This window comes from Chiloscyllium plagiosum, chromosome 5 (genome assembly GCF_004010195.1).
Source record: "Chiloscyllium plagiosum isolate BGI_BamShark_2017 chromosome 5, ASM401019v2, whole genome shotgun sequence".
In the NCBI taxonomy this organism is placed as follows: Eukaryota; Metazoa; Chordata; class Chondrichthyes; order Orectolobiformes; family Hemiscylliidae; genus Chiloscyllium; species Chiloscyllium plagiosum.
In genome coordinates, this window is record NC_057714.1 from 24,681,572 (window position 1) to 24,702,333 (window position 20,762).

General features: G+C 42.3%; 1 protein-coding gene across 6 annotated transcripts in view; it reads left to right on the plus strand.

Moving 5' to 3' along the window:
* fam126a (family with sequence similarity 126 member A) overlaps positions 1 to 20,762 on the plus strand; it is a 76,652-nt gene that overhangs the window by 20,638 nt on the left and 35,252 nt on the right. For 4 of the 6 annotated variants that reach the window (XM_043689761.1, XM_043689757.1, XM_043689759.1 and 1 more), the window contains 3 exons: positions 686 to 744; positions 13,163 to 13,264; positions 19,597 to 19,773. In XM_043689761.1, coding sequence (XP_043545696.1) covers positions 694 to 744; positions 13,163 to 13,264; positions 19,597 to 19,773 — 330 coding nt within the window. In that variant the 5' untranslated portion in view covers positions 686 to 693. Of the gene's footprint in view, positions 1 to 294; positions 451 to 685; positions 745 to 13,162; positions 13,265 to 19,596; positions 19,774 to 20,762 lie in introns of all 6 variants that reach the window. The other 2 variants (XM_043689758.1, XM_043689760.1) reach the window with 2 other exon arrangements.

Below are 20,762 nucleotides of genomic sequence, written 5' to 3' on the forward strand. Positions count from 1 at the left end.
TTGCTACTTTGTCACGTGTCTTGTTCTTGCACCCAGCCCACGTTAATAGAATGGAGGCTGATGATCAAACCCTTTTTCTTTTGGCTGCTTAACGTTATCTTCACATTTATACTTTCCTTTACCTTTTTTTTAATGTTTGCACTGTTGTTGTATTTCTGAGCTGTGCATTTTGTGCTTGACTGTGTAGAATGTGTTATTATGACCTTGTTGCATAATTTTTGACCTGAACTCTGGAGACATAAATTCAAGTAGAAATGCACTAACATTGTTGAAACATTTTTGTTTTCCTGAAAGCAGGAACCAACCCCCCTCCCCAACTTCCCTCTTCTCTCCCCCCACCCCACCCCACCCCCTACCCCAGACAAAAATGAAAACCCAAAAGTTGCCCTCACGGAACTAAAATGAATTTTGCTGTGATCAGGGAGCTATTGGCTGTGCTTCTCAATTAATGTATGTAGTTGTTTGAGTTTACCATGATCTATTGTCCACTAATTTTCATTAATACTTTGTTAGTTAATAAGCAAATTTTTTGTGATTTTAATTAAATATTGTTTCATAATTTTTATTTTCTTTGGAAAGTAATCCAGTTCTCACTAAAGACTAGCCAAAATTGTTTTCTGTATATTAACAAATGGGTTCATGCCATTATTTAAGTGTCATTCTAACTTTTGGCTTTTACGATAAGGAGGAAAGATGTTGGCCACAGACAAAGGGGTGGTGGAGGAGTGGCTTTCAGAGTTTAAGGTAAGTTCTCATTATTTCAGTACTAATGTTTAAATAAGCAAATAGTCTCAAGTATTAGTCATAATTTTTTTTTTACTTTAATATATAAATAGGCACTGAATCCTGACCTCTGGATTACTGTCTTTCCTGAATACTGAATTTAGATAATTTTGGTGTCAAATGAAGAAATGCTATTTGCTTCAACAGTGGAAAGATGATACCTAGAGGCATGAAATAAAGCTATTTCTTTGAAAAAGATGCTAAAATGGTGGGCAGGGTGGGGAGAATGTTCTTTTTTTCAGATCACTTAGATGATAATCTTGACCTGCTGTTTACAATTTCCAGAGGAACCGTATTCGAGAAGGGGGTATTGCTCGCAGGAAATAATTGTTAGTTGACAATCTAAACAAGATCCCAGGGAATACAAAAAACTGCCTTTTGAATGTATGTTTAAAAGTGCAAAGTATGCTTTGAGCAACTAATGTAAGTTTTTGTTCCTACCAATTTACTGGAAGTTAGTTTTCTGTTGTGGTGAAGGTTTCACCCTATTTTTTTTTTAAATAATGGAGTCTTTTAAATAATTGACAATGGAGGGGATTTGAAGAAAAAAGATAATGGATTAGCAAGAATTGAGCTTCACAATAAAAGTGTGCCAGCTGAAGAAAGATGCAACCTGTGACAATAACTTTAAAGGTCTTGATTGGTGAATAAGCACAATAACTAGTATATAAATAATTGAGTATTTACATTTAAAGAAATAATGCAGTGTTTTGCATCTAATTAGTGTACAGTCTAGGACCTGGTTCAATTTTGTTTTGCAATGGAAGTATTAACAAAAAAGGAATTGCACCTCTGAAGTTTTGTTAGAGCTAGAAGCAAACAAGGTGGATTCGTATAAACTGTATAGTGTGTATGGGGGATACTCTGGATCCAAGAAAGTATGGGGGTTCCTTTTTTTTAATTGTAGTGGGTAACATCAAATGTCGTGTGCATTTGATTTTAAAATCTCCTTTTTAAGGGAATGGTTAAACAAAGTTGGCAGTACACTATATCATGCTTCATCTCTCATCTCCTTGCAGCAAGATTATTCATAAGCAAAATTTCACATCCTCTCTGGACAATGTTAACTGCATAGGGAGCTGGTGACTGTTGTTGTGATGGCTGGTGTCAAGATCTGGGGGAGAGAATGAGCATTGAGTCAGAAAGGGGGAGATGGCTAGGAAGCAGGCATGAGTGAGAAGTTGTTGGGTGTGAGCATTTTGGGAAATGTTTGCAAGTCAAGTTAACCAATGGTTAGAAACAGCAGATGAATGAACTGAACACCAAATTCGGCCTGTTAGTTTGTGACAAAAGTATTGCAGGTTTAACAGGTACTTAGTTTTTCCAATATTTTTCCAAGGTTTAGCATGTACTCTTTTTTTTTAAGCATGTTGGGGGGGGGAAAAAAAACTGAATATGCTGAATTATGAACCAAAAAACACCGTGTTTATTGCAAAGTTATTTTCACTGTGAAATAAACTGTGCATTGCGTGTATCACTCTAGCCACACACTTGCCTATCCAATTTTACATTTTGTGATGTAGCAGCATTTTTTTTATAAAAGCTTTGATCCTCCAGAATCTCTGCTGGAACTGATATCTATCTATACCATGGCTGTTACTGTGATTATTCTTTCTGAACAAATCAGTCTGAAGAATGCAACCATGATGTTGCTGTTGCACAATTCTCTGATGCATGGAGACTGTTGCATAATATTTATGTAACCAGGACTGGTTCTGAATTTGGTATGGTTGTGGGTAGAGGCCGATTAGATTCTACTGTTTCTTTCACTTAGTGCTAACAAAATTTTAGCTGTGACCAATTTGCACAGTAAAAACCCACAGTAAATGATTCAAACAGCAAGGACATCATGAGAGCTCCCCTACTTTTCTAGGAATGCTGTTGTGGTATGGGATGTTCTTGTGTCCTGTCACCACTGAATCCTCTAAGATTCTGAAAGAGAGCAGAGCTGATGATGTTGCATACCCTCCGTACTACATTTGAGTTGACAGCTTAAATTCTAGTGACCTGATTGTCGAGGAACAGAGCTGACAAAGGTGTTAAATGACTTACCTTCATATTTGTTTTTAAAAGACCTTACCAGGACTCTAAGATGCAGCAATTCTGTAGGACTGCTGTGGACAGCTCTGCCAAACAGCCAAGGCATACTGGTGTTTTTTTTAACATCCCTGGCCAGCTTATGTGGTGGAATTATTAGTTTAAAACCTTACAGAATACATATTTGTTAATTGGAAGTGGGACGGATGCCAAAGGGAAAAGGAGCAAGCAAACAGCAGCAGGGAGGACACTCCCTTGCAGCACCAGGCATACCAGAGACTGCAGCAACAGCAGCCTCTCCTGAACCCTCCCCGGGGACCTGACAGACTCGCAGGAAATGGCTGCGGCGATGGAGAGACTTACCTTGAAAGTTGCGGCTGCGATTGAGGAAATCCGTGGGGAGATTTGTGTCCTGGTCCAACCTATCACATCCATGCTGCAGAAGCATGAGCAGGAGATCCAGGGCCTCTGGAAGAGACTGGAGGAAGTGGAGGGTCAAACTAAGGCCTCGGAAGCTGTGATGGAGTCCTCATCCAGTTGGATCCAGGTGCTGGAGTGAGAGGTGAGGGCCCTGCAAAACCATATCGAGGACCTCGAAAATCGAGGTTGGAGGATAAATCTCCGAATTGTTGGGCTGCCAAAGTTTTTTTGAGCCTTTACATCGAGTCCAGCAGACTGCAGATTGAAAGGGCGTATCGGGTTATAGTGCACAGGTCCGGGCCAGTGCAGTGTCCCCGCCCGGTCCTAGTGCACTTCCAAGCAAAAAGTACTAGAAGCCTCTCGATTACTGGGAAATGATCTGCAGGCACTTCTATACAAGGGGTCAAAAATCATGTTTTTCCAGGATTTCTCAGCAGCTTTAATTTGAAAGAGGCTGAGGAACCTGGGCATCCAGTACTCCATGAGGTACCCCGCAGAGTTGCGTTTCTGCCACGACGACTCAGTTTATAAATTTGACTCGGTGGATAAGGCTAAAAACTTTGGACACTTTAAAATAGACTGATTGGCCTGAAGAATATGGTTAATGTTTGTTCTCTTTTCTATCTTTATCTTTCTCCATGCTTTCCCTTCCTTTTTTATATTCCTTTCTTTCTCCCTAATAATTTCCTTTTGGGAAAGGGGGCAAAAGACTTTGGAATAAGTTTTTTTTTAATAACTGGATTTTCTGAATGTTCTTTGTGGTCTCTCCCCCTTTTTTTGTTTGTTCTGCTTCTCTTTTAGTCACAATAGGGGTGTAATGAAGCCGGGGATGGGTGGAGTGCTCATCCTGACTTTGTCTTTTTTTTCTGTTGATTTAAGGATCATCTCCTTGTTTTTTATCTTCTGGCCTAAGGCTGGGGCACAGTCCAGGTTTGAAGGAGCTGTGAAGGAGGGGATAGATAGGGTGAGCGCCCTCTATGGGGCATTCAAGGTTCTATAGTTGGTTTTCTTTGTAGTTGTTTAGTAGTAATAGTTTATAGTTATGGTAGAGTAGTTTTTGTATATATAGCTTTTCGATTCTGAGTCTTTATTTACTTACGCTCGGCGCTTTGTAGGCAGGGTTTTCCCTCTGAGGGGTTCAAGGGTGTTTGAAAGGGGATATGGCTAAGTGTCTTATTAAATGGTGCACCTGGAACATTAAGGGAAGTCATTCGCCTGTTAAAAGGAAAAAAAGTGCTTTCCAGCCTTGAGGGAAAGGGTTGATATCGCTTTGTTGCAGGAAACCCACCTTGATGATGGGTATCACCTGAAATTACAACAGGAGGGTTATGACCGGGTATTCTTCTCATCCTTTTACTACTAAAAGTAGGGGAGTGGCGGTATTTATGCAGAAAAATCTTCTGTTCACGTTATTAGAGCAGGTAAAGATGAGCAGGGACGGTTTGTGATACTTAAAGCCCTGATACATGGGGAGAAATGTGGCATTTTAAATGTCTACTGTCCTCTGGCGCGTTCCCTCAAATTTTTGATTAGTGCTTTCTCTAAGTTGAGTGCTTTTGGAACATGGCACATTATTATAGGAGGGATTTTAATTGTCTTTTGAATCTGACAATGGACAGGATGCCTTGTGGGCCCCTAACTATTTCTTTGCAGGCCAGGAGGAGTTGGGGCTGGTGGATATTTGGAGATGTCTTCACCCTACCGCCAGGGACTTCACCTTTTTTCCCCAAATCCACATAAATGTCACACGAGGAATGATCTCTTTCTGGCTCACTCTACCCTTCTGGATCTGATTTTGAGTTGTAAAATTGGGAATATAGCTAGCTCTGATCATGCGGCAGTATACTTGGAGATTAAGGCTAAGAATCAAGGGCTAGGTTTGTGGCATTGGCGTTTGGACCCTTTTCTCTTTAAAGATTCCAAAATTGTGGAATACTATTTGAAGGAGCTTCAGGAATTCTTGACTATCAACTCAGGCACAGTTAGTAGTCCGTCCATGCTATGGGAGACTGCTAAGGCCTTTGCTAGGGTATTAGCTGTTTCCAATTCGGCTAGCCAGAAATGACAGAAGGAGGAACAGCAGTGTCTACTTGAGAGGCTACTTGCGGAGGCAGCACATTTTGTGTGGCCTTTGGTGACTACGCTACAGTGGATCACGGCCCTTCGGGCTGCCTTGAATTCAATACTGACACAAAACAAAGAAAGACCTTGCTTTTGCTAGACAGAGGCTGTTCGAAGATGGGGATAGGCCAGGGAAGTATTTAGCATACCTGACGAGGAAAAAGCATGCTCCCCAATCCATGACTGCAATCAGAGACAGCGCCGGGGTCCTTACATACGATGCTAAAAAGATTAATGAGGCTTTTCAGAGTTTCTACTCTGAATTGTATCGGTCTGAAGGTTGCGAGGACAGGAGGCTAAAATGGAGACCTTTTTTAAGAACCTGGACCTCCCGGGGTAACCTTGGAACAGGCCTCTCTCCTTAATGCCCCCTTGACAGTTCAGGAAATACAGGAGGCAGCTGGGCAACTTCAGAGTGGAAAAGCACCTGACCCTGATGGTCTTCCGGGTGAGTTTTATAAGGAGTTTATAGGGATTCAGTCAGGGCCGATATCAGAGATGTACAATCACTCCTATATGCATGAATGCCTGCCACCATCTTTGAGAGAAGCTAATATTCCCTTAATTCTTAAGAAGGGGAAGGTTCCTGAGGATTGTGCTTCATACAGATCCACCTCGCTATTAAATTCAGATTTCAACATTCTGTCCAAGATCCTGGCGCTGAAATTGGAAAAGGTGTTGCCCCATATTGTTAAAGAAGACTAGACAGACTTTATAAGGGGCTGCAGGTCCTCTAATAATATTAGAAGGTTGCTGAATATGGTACAAGTTTGTCAGCAACGATCGATTCAGGGGTTGGTGATTTCATTAGATGCAGAGAAAGCATTTGACCGGGTGGAATGGCCATACCTTTTTTGTCTTAGAACAGTTTGGGTTGGGTGGGTCTTTGCTAGGTGTGTGGAGGTTTTATATCGCCACCTTCTGGCCACGGTCGTCACCAACTGGGTGAAGTCTGGGAATTTTACGATTGGTAGGGGTAGTTGGCAAGGCTGCTCCCTCTCACCATTGTTGTTTACGTTGGTGATAGAGCCGCTGGCAGAGGCCATTCGTCAGAACGTCCACATAACTGCTCCGGAAGTGGGATCGAGGGCATACAAGATGACACTGTATGCAGATGATGTCCTTCTGTTTTTATCGAACCCAATCACCTCCGTACCCATATTTCCTTAATTCTTAAGAAGGGGAAGGTTCCTGGGGATTGTGCCTCATACAGACCCACCTCGCTATTAAATTCAGATTTCAAGATTCTGTCCAAGATCCTGGCGCTGAGATTGGAAAAAGTTTTGCCACATATTGTTAAAGAAGGCCAGACAGGCTTTATAAGGGGCCGTAGGTCCTCTAATAATATTAGAAGGTTGCTGAATATGGTCCAAGTTTGTCAGCAACAATCGATTCGGGGGTTGATGATTTCCTTTAGATGCAGAGAAAGCATTTGACCGGGTGGAATGGCCGTATCTTTTTTATGTCTTAGAACAGTTTGGGTTGGGTGGGTCTTTGCTAGGTGCGTGGAGGCTTTATATCGCCACCCTCTGGCTGCAGTCATCACCAACTGGGTGAAGTCTGGGAATTTTACGATTGGTAGGGGTAGTTGGCAAGGCTGCCCCCTCTCGCCATTGTTGTTTACGTTGATGATAGAGCCGCTGGCAGAGGCCATTCGTCAGAACGTCCACATAACTGCTCCGGAAGTGGGATCGAGGGCATACAACTGTATGCAGATGATGTCCTTCTGTTTTTATCGAACCCAATCACCTCCGTACCCCACTTGATACAATGTATCAATTCATTTGAGTCTATTTCAGGATATAAGATTAACTTGGCAAAATCGGAGGCTATGCCTTTGGGGAACCTTAAGGATGTGCCAGAAGTTGAAGGTGGCTCTAAGTTCCTTTTATGTGGTCACGGGCAGGGTTCCGGTACCTTGGCATTTTTATTATCCCCAAGTTTGATCTGTTATTTCGGACGAACTTTGCTCACTTGCTCAACAATGTTAGGCGAGATCTCCAGAGATGGGAGGCTCTTCCAATTTCGTGGCTGGGCCGAATATCTCTCATTAAGATGAATATTCTTCCTCGTTTGCTTTATCCCATGCGTATGCTCCCTATAATGTTTCCCAGGTCAACTCAGCGGAAGCTTATGGGGTGGTTTGGTTCCTTTGTCTGGCATCGTGGGCGGTCCCTCATTTAAACTTACTAAATTGCAGTTGCCTCAAGGAGGGGGAGGAGTTGATTTCACAGACATCAGGAGGTATCAATTGCGTTCACTGCTGTCCTTTGTCTGCAATTGGGTAGATAACGATCCAAACTCAATATGGCTGGATATTGAGGCCTTCCAAGCAAAGTGTCCTCTTATTAACCTGTTGTTCATGGATACGTTGAGGACCGTTATGGGCCACTGCTGGAACCCCATTGACATTAGTACAGTCAAGGCATGGAGGGCGATGTGTCAGAGTTAGGGTTGTTTATCCAAGACTTCGCCATTTACACCTATAGTTGGCATGCCAGGGTTCTGACCAGGGATGATGGACTCAGGGTTCAAACTATGGGCAGCAAGTGGAGTTTCTAGTTTGGGAGACTTGTTTGAGAAGGAGGTTATGATGTCTTTTGAGCAATTGTGCTGCAAATACGGGTTGCCCAGCAGAGATCTTTTCCGTTTTTTCAGGTTTGGGATTTCATCCAGAAGAAGACTACACTTCTCACTAAGCCCTATAAGCCCGATACAGAGAGGTTGTTGCTACGTTCCACAAGCACCCTTTCAGTTAGTGCCCTCTATCGCCTGCTGGGTGGCAGGGCCTGGCAAGATATTAACCGGTTATGTGAGGTCTAGGAGCAAGAGCTAGGAGTGGAGATCTCTTCTGAAACATGGGAGAACATGTGGGAGAATGCTTAAAAGATCTCAATCTGTAATAGGACATACGCTACGCAGTTAAAAGTTCTGCATAGGGCTCATCTGGCACCAGACTGTCTGGCGGAGTTTAAAAAAGGGGCATCTTCTGTGTGCCCCAAGTGTAAAATAAGTGTAGGTACTCTTACCCATTGCTTCTGGACACGCCACAAGCTCTGTGTTTATTGGAGCGTTGTGGCGGGAGAGATAGGGAGGGTATTGAGGACTGAAGTCAAAGTAGACCCGATATCTCTCCTCTTAGGTCTATCAGATTTACCATCTTTAGACAGGCATGGGAAGAAACTATTTAATATTCTTGTATACTGTGCACGGAAGAATATTCTGATGAATTGGGTGTCTGAGAACCCGCTGGGCTTGCTGGGGTGGCAAAAATTAATTATGGAGCAGATTCCCTTGGACTTTCTTCACAAACATGGTGGACTACACAACAGACCATTTTTATAAGACATGGCAGCCCTATGTAAGTTATTTGGAAACAGATTTGTCAGTTGTCTCAACTAGGGCATTTATTTAACCAGGATGTTTAGATTTGTCAAGCCATGGGCCGTGAGGGTGTCTCCTGAGTTAATATGGGTATATACATACACAATACTCCTGTTCCTCTGTTTGGGAGCTTTGCGCTGAGCATAGCTGTTCTGTATTCTGTTTTTTTTTTTTGTTTTTCTGCTTTTTTTTTGGTGTTGCTTTGCACAGTGTTAAGGTTTGTTTTGTATTAGAGGGTAGGGTAGGTTAATAGTTAGGAGACAGTAGTTGTATTGTTTTTGTGTTTGTTTTCTTTTTATTATACTGATATTTGTTATTGATTGCATTTTTCAATAATTCTATATGTTAGCAAATTTTTTTAAATTTTACCAATATATTTACAAAAAAGAAGACCTTATCAGATGCAGACCAGGTTAGAGATATTAGACAAGTCAACTATTCTATGTAATATCCCCTTAATGAAAACTAATATAGTTGCTTGTTTTTTCTTTGAAAATAAATCTGTTATGATTGTAACATGCAGAGATCACTGCTGTGGATAAATCAAAGAACTACACTTTGCTGGAGATCTGAATCAAACTCAGCAGATTTAGTAACATCCATGGTGACAAAACAGTTAATATTCCAAGTCCAAAGCCCCTTCTTGACTGGCCTTCATGTTAATTGTTTTCTCTCTATGGAAGCTGCCGGACTGAGTTACTTCCAGGAGTTTGTTTTTACCTATTGATGAGAATAGATCAAGAAAGCAATTTGACCCCTGAGAAGTTGTGCACATGATGCAAATGGAGATTTTGAGTAGCAGGGCTTGACTTCTCATCTGCTACCCCAGTGAGGTGTGACATGGACTTTGAACACATTCTAGGTTTATTTTTTGACTTCTATTCTAATGAGAACAGCCCCAGCTTCTCTCTTTTTTTGTGTGTCTGTGTGTGTCTTTGTCTCTCATCCTCTCATCTGTGCCATTGCCTATTTCCGTACTCCCTGGCATACTATGTCATGTGTTTTAAATCATTTTTTTGCTCCTTAAAATGTGCTTTCAACATTTCGTCCCTCTTTCTGCCCACGTCACCAATAGCCTCCACTTCGTAACATCCTTGTCTTCTGACCCTCTGCATCAATGTACTTTCCTGGAATTACATCTGCAGCAGTAGGAATGTGTGACTGAGTCAATTTAATTATGTTTACTCAAGAACATGATCAGTGCTGTACAAACCCAGGAATGATACAAGGTGTACTGCAGGCCTATTGTTCTTTTGTTATCTAGGATTTCCAATGTTCTTGAGTTGAACTGATGATTCATACTGGTATTCTACAGTTTCAAATTTTACTCACTGAAATAATTGTGTTCTGGGTTTTATTCTTTAACTACTTTATTATTTTTAAAGCTTATTTTAAACCCACTTAATATGGAGTGGGGAGGTCTGTTCTATGGGATCTGGCTCTAACTCTGAATGTGGAAGACACTGTTGGAGTCATCTATCTTCAGAAGAGGAAAATTACCCTTAATAAGCTGAATTGAGGACCTAGGTATAACTAAATTCACAAAGCAGGAAACATGACAAAAATATACTATGTATCTCTCCTTTTCTACTTCTCTTTCTATCTTTTTCATTCTTCTATCAGCATTTGCTCACTTCCTCCATTTTCTGTATCCTACCTTACCACTATTCTTTGTTGTAGCAGTAGTAGTAAGGCTTCTTGAATTTCCTGATTTTGTTTGAAAACAATTTAACCTGTTTTTCAATTAGAGAACAAGGAATTAAATGGCAGTTAGTGTTGGGTGGGACTGCTTACTTAATGCATGAGAACCTGGACAACATTGAGTCAGGACATCAACTATGTTAGAGGGAGGGGTGAGCTGGGGAGATGGGTTAGAAGTGGTTGGTTCATTATGGGAAAGGGATTCTTCCTGAAGGTTTCCTGGGTCTCTCTTGGGTTGCTTTCCAAAGTGCCCTAATCCTGCACTGGATAGTATTAGTGCTGATAGACCTTATTTAAACCCATTGTTATGCGCAACATTGGTATATTTTGGAACTGAGGACAAGTCTGAGGTATATAAAAAAATAAGTTGAAATGAGGGTGGAAGGAAGCACTGTGTCATCTAAGGCCTGCAACTCGAAGCAGTGTGATTGCATTTTGTAACTCTTAATCAATACTTTGCATTTTAATTAGAGCTTGAATGTGTGGTGCTGGAAAAGCACACCAGGCCAGGCAGCATCCGAGGAACAGGAGCATTGACATTTTGGGCATCAGCCCTTCATCAGGAGTGAGGCTTGTTGGCAGCGGGAGCTGAGAGCGGGGAATGTGATAGGATAGATGAAGGTGTGGGTGGAAGTGATAGGTCAGAGGGGAAGGTGGAGCAGATGGGTGGGAAGGAAGGAAGATGGACAGGTAGGACCAGTCAAGGGAGTGGCGCCAAGTTGAATTCTTGGGACTGGGATAAGGTGGGAGGAGGGGAAAATGAGGAAATTGATGAAATCCACATTGATCCTGTGTGGTTGCAGGGCCGCAAGGCGGAAGATGAGGCGTTCTTCCTCCAGGCATCAGGTGGTAAGGGTTTTACGATGGAGGAGGCCTATGACTTGCAGGTCCTTGGTGGAGTGAGAAGTGGAGTCAAAATGTTCTGCCACAGGGCGGTGGGATTGGTTGGTGTTGGTGTCCCAGAGATGTTCTCTGCAACAATCTGCAAATTGGCATCCTGTCTCCCCAATGTAGCGGAGACCATGTCAGGTGCAACGGATACAGTAGATAATGTGCGTAGAAGTACTGTTAAATTTCTGCCAGATGTGGAAAGATCCTTTGGGGCCTTGGATGGAGGCGTAGGTGCAGGTTTTGCACTTCCTGCAGTAGCTGGGCGGCACGGTGGCACAGTGGGCGGTAGTGTTAGGTAAGGGGTAAATGTAGGGGTAGGGGTGGGTTGCACTTCGGCGGGTCGGTGTGGACTTGTTGGGCCGAAGGGCCTGTTTCCACACCGTAATGTAATCTAATCTAAGGTCGCAGGGGTGGAGGTTTGGCTGGTGGGGGGTGCGTGGATCTGACAATGGAGTCACAGAGGGAATGGTCTTCACGGAACACAGATAGAGGTTGGGAGGAAAATATATCCCAAGTGGTGGATTCTGTTTGTAGATGGCAGAAGTGGCAGAGGATGATGCGATGTACGCAGAGGTTGGAGTGGAAGGTCGGGATCAGGAGGATTCTGTCCCTGTTGCAATTAGAGGGGTGGGGTTCAAGGGCAGAGAAGTGGGAAATGGAGAGAATGCACTGGAGGGCATCATTGACTGCATGGAAGGGGAAATTTGTGGTCTTTGAGGAAGGAGGCCATCTGGGATGTTCTGTGGTGGAATTGGTCCTCTATCTGAGTAAATGCAGTGGAGGTGGAGGAATTGGAAATAAGGGATGGAATTTTTACAGGCGGTAGGGTGGGATGAGATGTAGTTCAGGTAGCTGTAGGAGTCGGTGGGTTTGTGGTAAATGTTCGGCAACCAAATAGACACGGACATTTACTACAAACCCACTGACTCCCACAGCGACTGGACTACACCTCCCACCCTACCTCCTGTAAAAACACCATCTTATCCCAGCCCCAAGCCTCCAACTTGGCACCACTCCCTTGACTGGATCTACTTGTTGATCTTCCTTCCTACCCTACCCTCTGACCTATCACTTCCACCTGCACCCTCCTCTACCAATTATATTTCCAGTTACATTCTTCCCCCTCCCATCTATCTTTCAGTCCCCCTGGCCCACAAGTCTCGTTTCTGATGAAGGGCTGATGCCCAAAACACCGATTTTCCTGCTCCTCGGATGCTGCCTGACCTGCTAGGCTTTTCCAGCACCACAATCTTGACTTTAATCTCCAGCATCTGCAGTCTTCACTTTTTCTCTCATTTTAAATGGAGCTGTTTGGGAAATTTCCTTTTTCCTGCAGTTCTTTCAATCACTAGTTGTGGTGTGCATTTTTCTGAGCATTTTATATCCTCTGTATTCTCCATACACTTATTTGACTCCTTCAATTCAGTTTATTTCTCATTAATGGTCATTAATCCAGAAGTAATTTAAGTGGTGTTAATTTGTTTTGGGTTTTAGTTTATTTGTAATTGCTAATTTGTCTCCATATACAGCTATGTTGTAATCATTAAGCATCTTAGATGCCAGGAAAAATAAAACTATATGTAGAGATATTACCAAGTTCTAGCAACCTTGTTCTTAATGGTGGTCTGTTTGAATGGAATTGAGATGAAACCAGAATTATTAGATATGGCCACATCCTGTTGTATCTCGACAAGCTGTCAAAAGCTCCCACTCTTGAAATATTCAAAACAGGTTTTTAATTTCTTGTGAAGTAAAAGTGAAATGGATTCCATTTTAAAATATTTGTGATTTTAAAACTCACTTTTCTTTTTACTTTTGAATTCAGACACTGCCTGAGACCTCTATATCCAGCTATGCTTCAAGTTTAAAAGGCAAGAGTACCCTGGTTTCAGAATTATACACAGTCATCTGTGAGCCACATTGTGAGGTAGGAATTAAAAAGAAAAATTATGATGTGGCTCGCTTTGGATGCAACTCTGCTTAATTCCTCAGATATCTAGGACAATATGCTGTGGATTTCCTGCCATACTCCATGTTCTTTCCAACTCCTTTTAAGATTTTGCATAACCAGATCTTTTGGTCAGGCTTGTAGTCACCATTCTTATTTCCTCTTTTGGCGTGCCATCCATTGTTACTTACGCGTGTCTGAAGTGGCTTTGGATGTTTTTATTACATTTAACCTGCATTTTATATTGTAGCTTTATGTAGGGCAACATGCTCATTTTTGAATTCTGGTTACAAACTTAGGTTTCTTTGGATGTCCCTCTCTTCTCTCGTCTCTATTTCTGTCATGTCAAATACAGGTGATCTCTGTTACTCCCTCCTTTACTGTATGATTCTGTTGGTCCTAATTCTGCAATATCTGTGCATCTTTCTCTGTGCATTTTGACTTTGGCTCCGATACAAAGGCCAATGCTTAGACCCTTTTGCATCTTTCTGTCCTGATTCCTGTTGTTTGTTTTCCTTGGGCAACCTTTCTTTCACTCCACTGAATTGCCTGAACCCATCATTTTATTTCTCCACCTTCCTGCTGTGTTTCTAACTAGACCTTATTCTTAATTTGCATGCTATCCCTTGGCGATATGATATCATTGCATGCTGTTGAGTTCACTATCCCTTGACCCCAGTCTCTGTTGTCAGACTATCCTGTATCCTGTCACTTAGAGTCATAGAGATGTACAGCGTGGAAACATAGTCTTCGGTCCAATTCAGCCATGCTGCCCAGATATCTGAAATTAATCTAGTCCCATTTGCCAGCACTTGGCCCATATCTCTTTTTAAACCCTTCCAGTTCATATATTAATCTATATGCCTTGTTAAATGTTGTAATTGTACCAGCCTCCACCACTTCCTCTGGCAGCTCATTCCATACGCTCACCATCCTCTGCATGAAAAAGTTGCCACTTAGGTCCTTTTTAAAATTTTTCCCTTGTCACCTTAAACCTAAGTCCTCTGGTTTTTGACTACCCCCGCCCAGGGAAAAGACTTTTGTCTATTTACCCTATATGCACCTCCTGGTTTTATAAACCTTTAAGGTCACCCCTCAACTTCCAATGCTCCAAGGAAAATAGCCCCAGTCTATTCAACCTCTCCCTTTGGCTCAATACCTCCAATCCTGGCAACATCCTTAAATCTTATCTGAACGCTTTCAAGTTTAACAACATCTTTCCTGTAGAAGGGAGATCAGAATTATACACCATATCAAAAAGTGGCCTAACCAATGCCCTGTACAGCCGCAACATGACCTCCCAACTCCTGTACTCAATACTCTGACCAATAAAGGAAAGCATACCAAACGCCGCCTTCACTATCCTATCTACCTGCAACTCCACTTTCAAGGAGCTATGAACCTGCACTCCAAGGTCTCCTTGTTCAGCAACACTCCCCAGGACCTTACCATTAAGTGTATAAGTCCTGCCCTGATTTATCTTTCCAAAATGCAGCACCTCACATCTATCTAAATTTAAACTCCATCTGCCACTCCTCAGCACATTGGCCCATCTCACCAAGATCCCATTGTAATTTGAGGTAACCTCTTTTGTTGTCCACTACACCTCCAATTTTGGTGTCATCTGCAAACATACTAACCATACCTCTTATATAAATGATTTGGATGTAAATATAAATGAAGAAAAGCAGTGAACACAGCACTGTTCCTTGTGACACACCACTGGTCACAGGCCTCCAGACTGAAAGGCAACACATCAGCACCATTCTCTGTCTTCTACCTTCTGTATCCAAATGGCTAGTTATTCCTGTAATCCATGTTATCTAACCTTGCTAACCAGTCTCCCATGAGGAACCTTGTTGAATGCCTTACTGAAGTCTACATAGATCACATCCACTGCTCTGCCTTCCTCAATCCTCTTCATTACTTCTTCAAAAAATCTCAGTCAGGTTAGTGAGACATTATGTCCCACGCACAAAGCCATATTGACTATCCCTAATCAGTCCTTGCCTTTCCAAATATGTGTAAATTCTTTCTCTCAGGATTCCCTCCAACAACTCGCCCACTGAGGTCAGGCTCACTGGTCTATAGTTCCCTAGCTTTTCCTTATCACCTTTCTTAAATAGTGGCACCATGTTGGCCAACTTCCAGTTTTCCAGCACTTCACCTGTGACTTTCAATGATTCAAGTATATTAGCAAGATGCCCACAATCGCTTCCACAGAGTTCTAGGGTGCACCTGATAGGGTCCTGAGGATTTATTTACCTTTTTATGCATTTTAAGACATTCAGCACCACCACCTCTGCAATGTGGACATTTTTCAAGCTATCACTATCCACTTCCCTTGTACTATATTTTCTATATCCCTCTCCATAGTAACATTGATGCTAAATACTTGTTTAGTATCTCCTCCATCTTCTGTGGTTCCACACATCAGCTGCCTTGCTCATCTTTGAGGGGCCCTATTCTCTCATTAGTTACCCTTTTGTCCTTGCAAATACATTAACTAGGGAGAAAATAGGGCCCTCAAAGATTTCTTTGAACATTAGGAACACAAACTAGGAAATGTTTCTTTGCTACTAAGTCTGTCCTTTCCCTTGCCATTATCTTGGGTTGAACCAGACTTGTCGCACTTTGGTCCCTTTTTATTCTCTTGTCTCCACACTGAATGCTTTCACCTTCACTATTGGCCTTCAGTCTTGCCACATCTGATCTGTCATAGCTATGCAAATACATGTAAATCCTGCTCCTCAGGATGCTCTCCAACAGCTTGCCCACCACTGATGTTTGCTGTTTGTCAAACTCTGCTGCTCCTGATATTTCCCTGGTTGGTCTTGTCCTCCATATTCTGTAAACCTTAGCTAATCTGAGACTCCGTGTTATACTCAATTCCTCTCAATTCAGTTATCCTTGTTTTTTGAGTCAAAAATCCCTCAGTGCCTACATTTTAAAAATTGCCTTCACCTTACACTCCTTCATTTGAGATTGTCCTTTAATACCTATTTCTTTGACTTTGGTCGTTTCTCATAAATTTATCTTAATTTTTATCTGAAATGCTTTGGTGTTTTCTTCTAGTTTTAACATCCTGTATCAATGCACATTGTTGGTTTATTGCAACTGGAATGGTTCAGGATTATTCATTATTATTGTCCTAAAGTTGACTATAATATCATGACCTAGCATGCTTATCATCTACCATTTAAAAGTAGATGACCTTTTCAATGTGGTGTGCAGAAGAGCATGTAGGCTGGGACAGGGCACATTGCAATGAGTTGCCATCCTTGAGGCGATAGCACAGTATTACATTTGAAATACTGGAAGCAGCATGCACAGGAGAGCTAAACTATGCCATTGCCAATGGATCAGATCAAAGCTCTGCAAGTCTGCCACATGAAGTTGTAAATTATGGTGGATGATTAAATACGAATGGGAGAAGACTCCACAGCACATCAGAACAAATTATTCCTAACTCCTCTGCCTCCACCACATCTGTTCCCAGGAGGACCAATTCAATCACAGAACACACCAGATGGCCGCCTCCTTTAAAGACGGCAATTTCCCCTCCCACGTGGTGGTTGATTCCCTCCAGCACATTTCATCCACTCCCTGCACCTCCGCCCTCAAACCTCACCTCTCTAACGTCAACAAGGACAGAACCCTCTGGTCCTCACCAATCTCTGTACACATTGCATCATCATCTGCCATTTCTGCCACCTACATATGGACCCCACCATCAGAGAGATTTCCCTCCTTATCCCTATCCACTTTCCATAAAGACCGTTCCCTCCATGACTGTTTTGTCAGGTTCACGTCCCCCAACAACCCACCCTCCCCTGCCACTGCAGGAATTGCCAAACCTGCACCCATACCTCTCTCCTCCCCTCCATCCAAGGCCCCAAAGGAGCCTCCCGCATCCATCAAAGTTTCACCTGCACTTCCACACGTCATTTACTGTATCCGTTGTTCCCAATGCCGTCTCCTCTACATCAGGGAGACAGGATGCCTACTTGCAGAGCACTTTGGAGAACATCTCTGGGACACTCGCACCAATCAACCCCACTGCCCCGTGGTGGAACACTTCAACTCCCCTTCCAACTCTGCCAAGGACATGCAAGTTCTGGGCCTCCTCCATCGCCACTCCCTAACCACCCGATGCCTGGAGGAAGAACGCCTCCTCTTTCCCCAATTTCCTCATTTCCCTCCCCCTACCTTATCCCAGTTCCAACCTGCCAGCTCAGCACTGCCCTCATGACCTGTCCCACCTGTCCATCTTCCTTCCCACTTATCTGCTCCACCCTCCTCTCCGACCTATCACCATTACCCCCACTTCTTCTGTCTAACTATCACACTCCTCAGCTACCTTCCCCCTCAGCCTCACCCCTTCCCATTTATCTCTGCACCCTCGAGGCTCCCAATCTCATTCCTTGATGAAGGGCTATTGCCCAAAACGTCATTTTTTTTTTCTTCTCCTCGGACGCTGCCTGACCTGCTGTGCTTTTCCAGCACTATACTTTGGTGATCTGTTTTTGCTGCCTGCTAAGGTCCTCCATATCATAAATACTGGTCTTCAGCTATTTTGGTTCTTTCCAGGCATCATTTGACTGTGTCTGGCTTGTGTAAGATTGTCCATGACAACGTCAGAAATGGAAATGTTGATTGATTATTGCACTGTGTTCAGTGCTAGTTTTCACTACCCAATCACTGGAGCAGTCTCTCTCCACATGCAGTTAGCCCTGGAAAATGAGGCTTGGACTGAAAAGTCACAAGTAACAGGCATGCCACAAGTAACAGGCATGCCAAAAGTAACAGGCAGTGACCATCTCCCTTTCGTCTGCTTAGGCATTACCATTGCAGAACTTCTACTCACTGATATTCTGGGACTTTAGAATAGATTACGTTCTTTAGAATAGATTACTTAGTGTGGAAACAGGCCCTTTGGCCCAACCAGTCCACATCAACCCTCCGAAGAGCAACCCACCCAGACCCATTCCCTTAACTTTTACCCCTTCACCTAATGCTACGGGCAATTTAGCCTGGTCAGTTCACCTAACCTACACATTTTTTGACTGTGGGAGGAAACCAGAGCACCCAGAGGAAACCCACACAGACGCAGGGAGAATGTGCAAACTCCACACAGACAGTTGCCTGAGGCAGGAATTGAACCTGGGTCTCTGGCGCTGTGAGACAGTAGTGCTAATCACTGTGCCACCATGCTGCCCGTGCCACCCGACTTAATTGACCAGAAGCGCTGCTAGATATGTGATATAATAATGTGCTTAAAAACACCAGTCACAGGCTGTGAACTTGGGAGTGGCTGACTCTCCCTAACTCCTTAACACCTGTTTTTCCATCTACAAGACACATGCCAGGAATGTGGTCCTTGCCTGGATGAGTGAATATGTGTTCAAAGTTCAACTCCAGTCCAGTCTGATTGGCATCCCAACCTAGCAAGTGTCCCATAGAGGTAGCAGTCTATACCATGGACTAAATGTATTGCAGCAACTTGCCAAAACTACTATGACATTACCTTCTAAGCCTAAGATCTCCAATACCTAATAAGCTGTGTACCTACACGAGATGGACTGTTGTATTTAAGAAGGGACTTGCCCATTCCCAGTTGCCCTCAAGAAGGTGGTAGCAAATATTAGACCTGCTAAAGATGTGCTTGTCATGAAAGAATATAAAGAAAATGGAACAACATTCTGGGGCTGATGGCATCAGGTGTTTTCTTCTGAGATACCAAGTCCCACATAAGTATACGGCACCTAAACCATCAAGGTGAAATGAAATAGGATGTAGGTGGCAAAGATAACCTCCCTCTTTTAAAAAAAATGATATGGATTGTGGGTGTGGCTTTATCCACTTAAGGCACTTGGGTGCTTCCTTTTAAAGGGATAAATATTGTGAAGAAACATTAGTCCAATATGTTGCTTTTGGCATCTAAGTAAGTTTAATGTACATTTGGTCTGGTTAGCCTTGTTATGTTTCTAAAGCAATGGAACTTCTAAATGTGAGAATGCTCTGCTCTGTTCTTGTGAGAAAAGTGACCAAAGTAGAACATGTCATTGTGCTAAATTTGTAAGTAACCCTTCCTCCGAGAATACACCAATTGCTTTACAATAATGGAACTTTCAGGATCAAACTTTAATTGTTTACCAAAGTTGAAGGATGCAAGGATTCTGAGATGTATAGGGGGCTATCATACTTGGGTTTTTAAAATTATTGTGCTCCATTGATTTCATGATTTATGTCCTCAAGTTTGACATTTTCTAGAAACTCTCATTTCTTATTTTAACTTATTTTGACTTTAGTTGCTGGAGCCAGTTTGCCACCAATTGTTTGAATTTTATCGCAGTGCTGAGGTTGAACTGAAAAGATTCACATTACAGTATCTTCCTGAACTTGTATGGAGTTACCTTTCAGTGATAACAAGAGATATGCACAGTAGTGGCTGCATTGAGGCACTCCTCTTGGGCATCTACAATTTGGTATGTAGTAATAAATATTTTGCCATAATACATAATTGGCAATGCAATTTATTTTAAGATATCTAAGCAAGGCATAGACATTTAGACGGTCATTCGTATTCTGTTCAATGTGGCACTTTTTTAAAACAAAGTAGTTTGGTTTCTGAATCTCTTAAAGCTGAATGTTCACTATCTAAATTTGCAGCAATCCAAACTCAGAAGTAAATGATATTTAGGCACAAGGTAATTGCCATTCAAGGAAGCCTACCACTTTTGGGTTTTTTTTTTTGAGGAAGGCAGCAACAAATCATCCAAGTGACTATCTTAACTTGAATGTGGCTTTAACTAAAAGTTGACCTTCCCTCTAGGACATTACTGAATCAAAATCGTTAATCCTTTCGAGGAGAGAATTGTGGACAACAGTTAATTGACAGAAAATCATAGGTGTGCACATTCAGCTCTATCAGTATTTATAAAATCAACTTTGGTTTAAACAATTAAATAACTTCATTTATGAACTTGTATACAGTATTTCAATAGTTAGTGATGGTTCATTGTTTTCTCCACCGACCCGGCGAAATAAGCCAGCATTTAATGGCTTTGTTAACAAAATTTGTTGTTTACTGTTCTTGGAATAAAATTGCAGTTTCTGTTGTGCAGGTTTAATGTTTATAGCATTATTAATACCATTATTGGCATAAAATAAATTCATGGTACTTACTCAAATGAATGGACAAATTGTTCATAGCTTCATGAAAACAGTTGATTGCCATGAGTTTCAAGAATTACTGCATTCTGCATTGTTGAAATGAATTACATTCATTGAAGAAAATTATATAATAGACAAAATGTGATAGCAATCTTAAACAAAGTGATAGAAATGGGGGAAAAAGTGCCCAGAGGAATGGAACAAATTTGAGTTGTTCCTGTGGAGAGCTGGCACGGACTGTCAGGACTAAATGGCCACCTTCTGTGCTTTAATTAGGCTTTAATTCTATGAAATTCTCAGC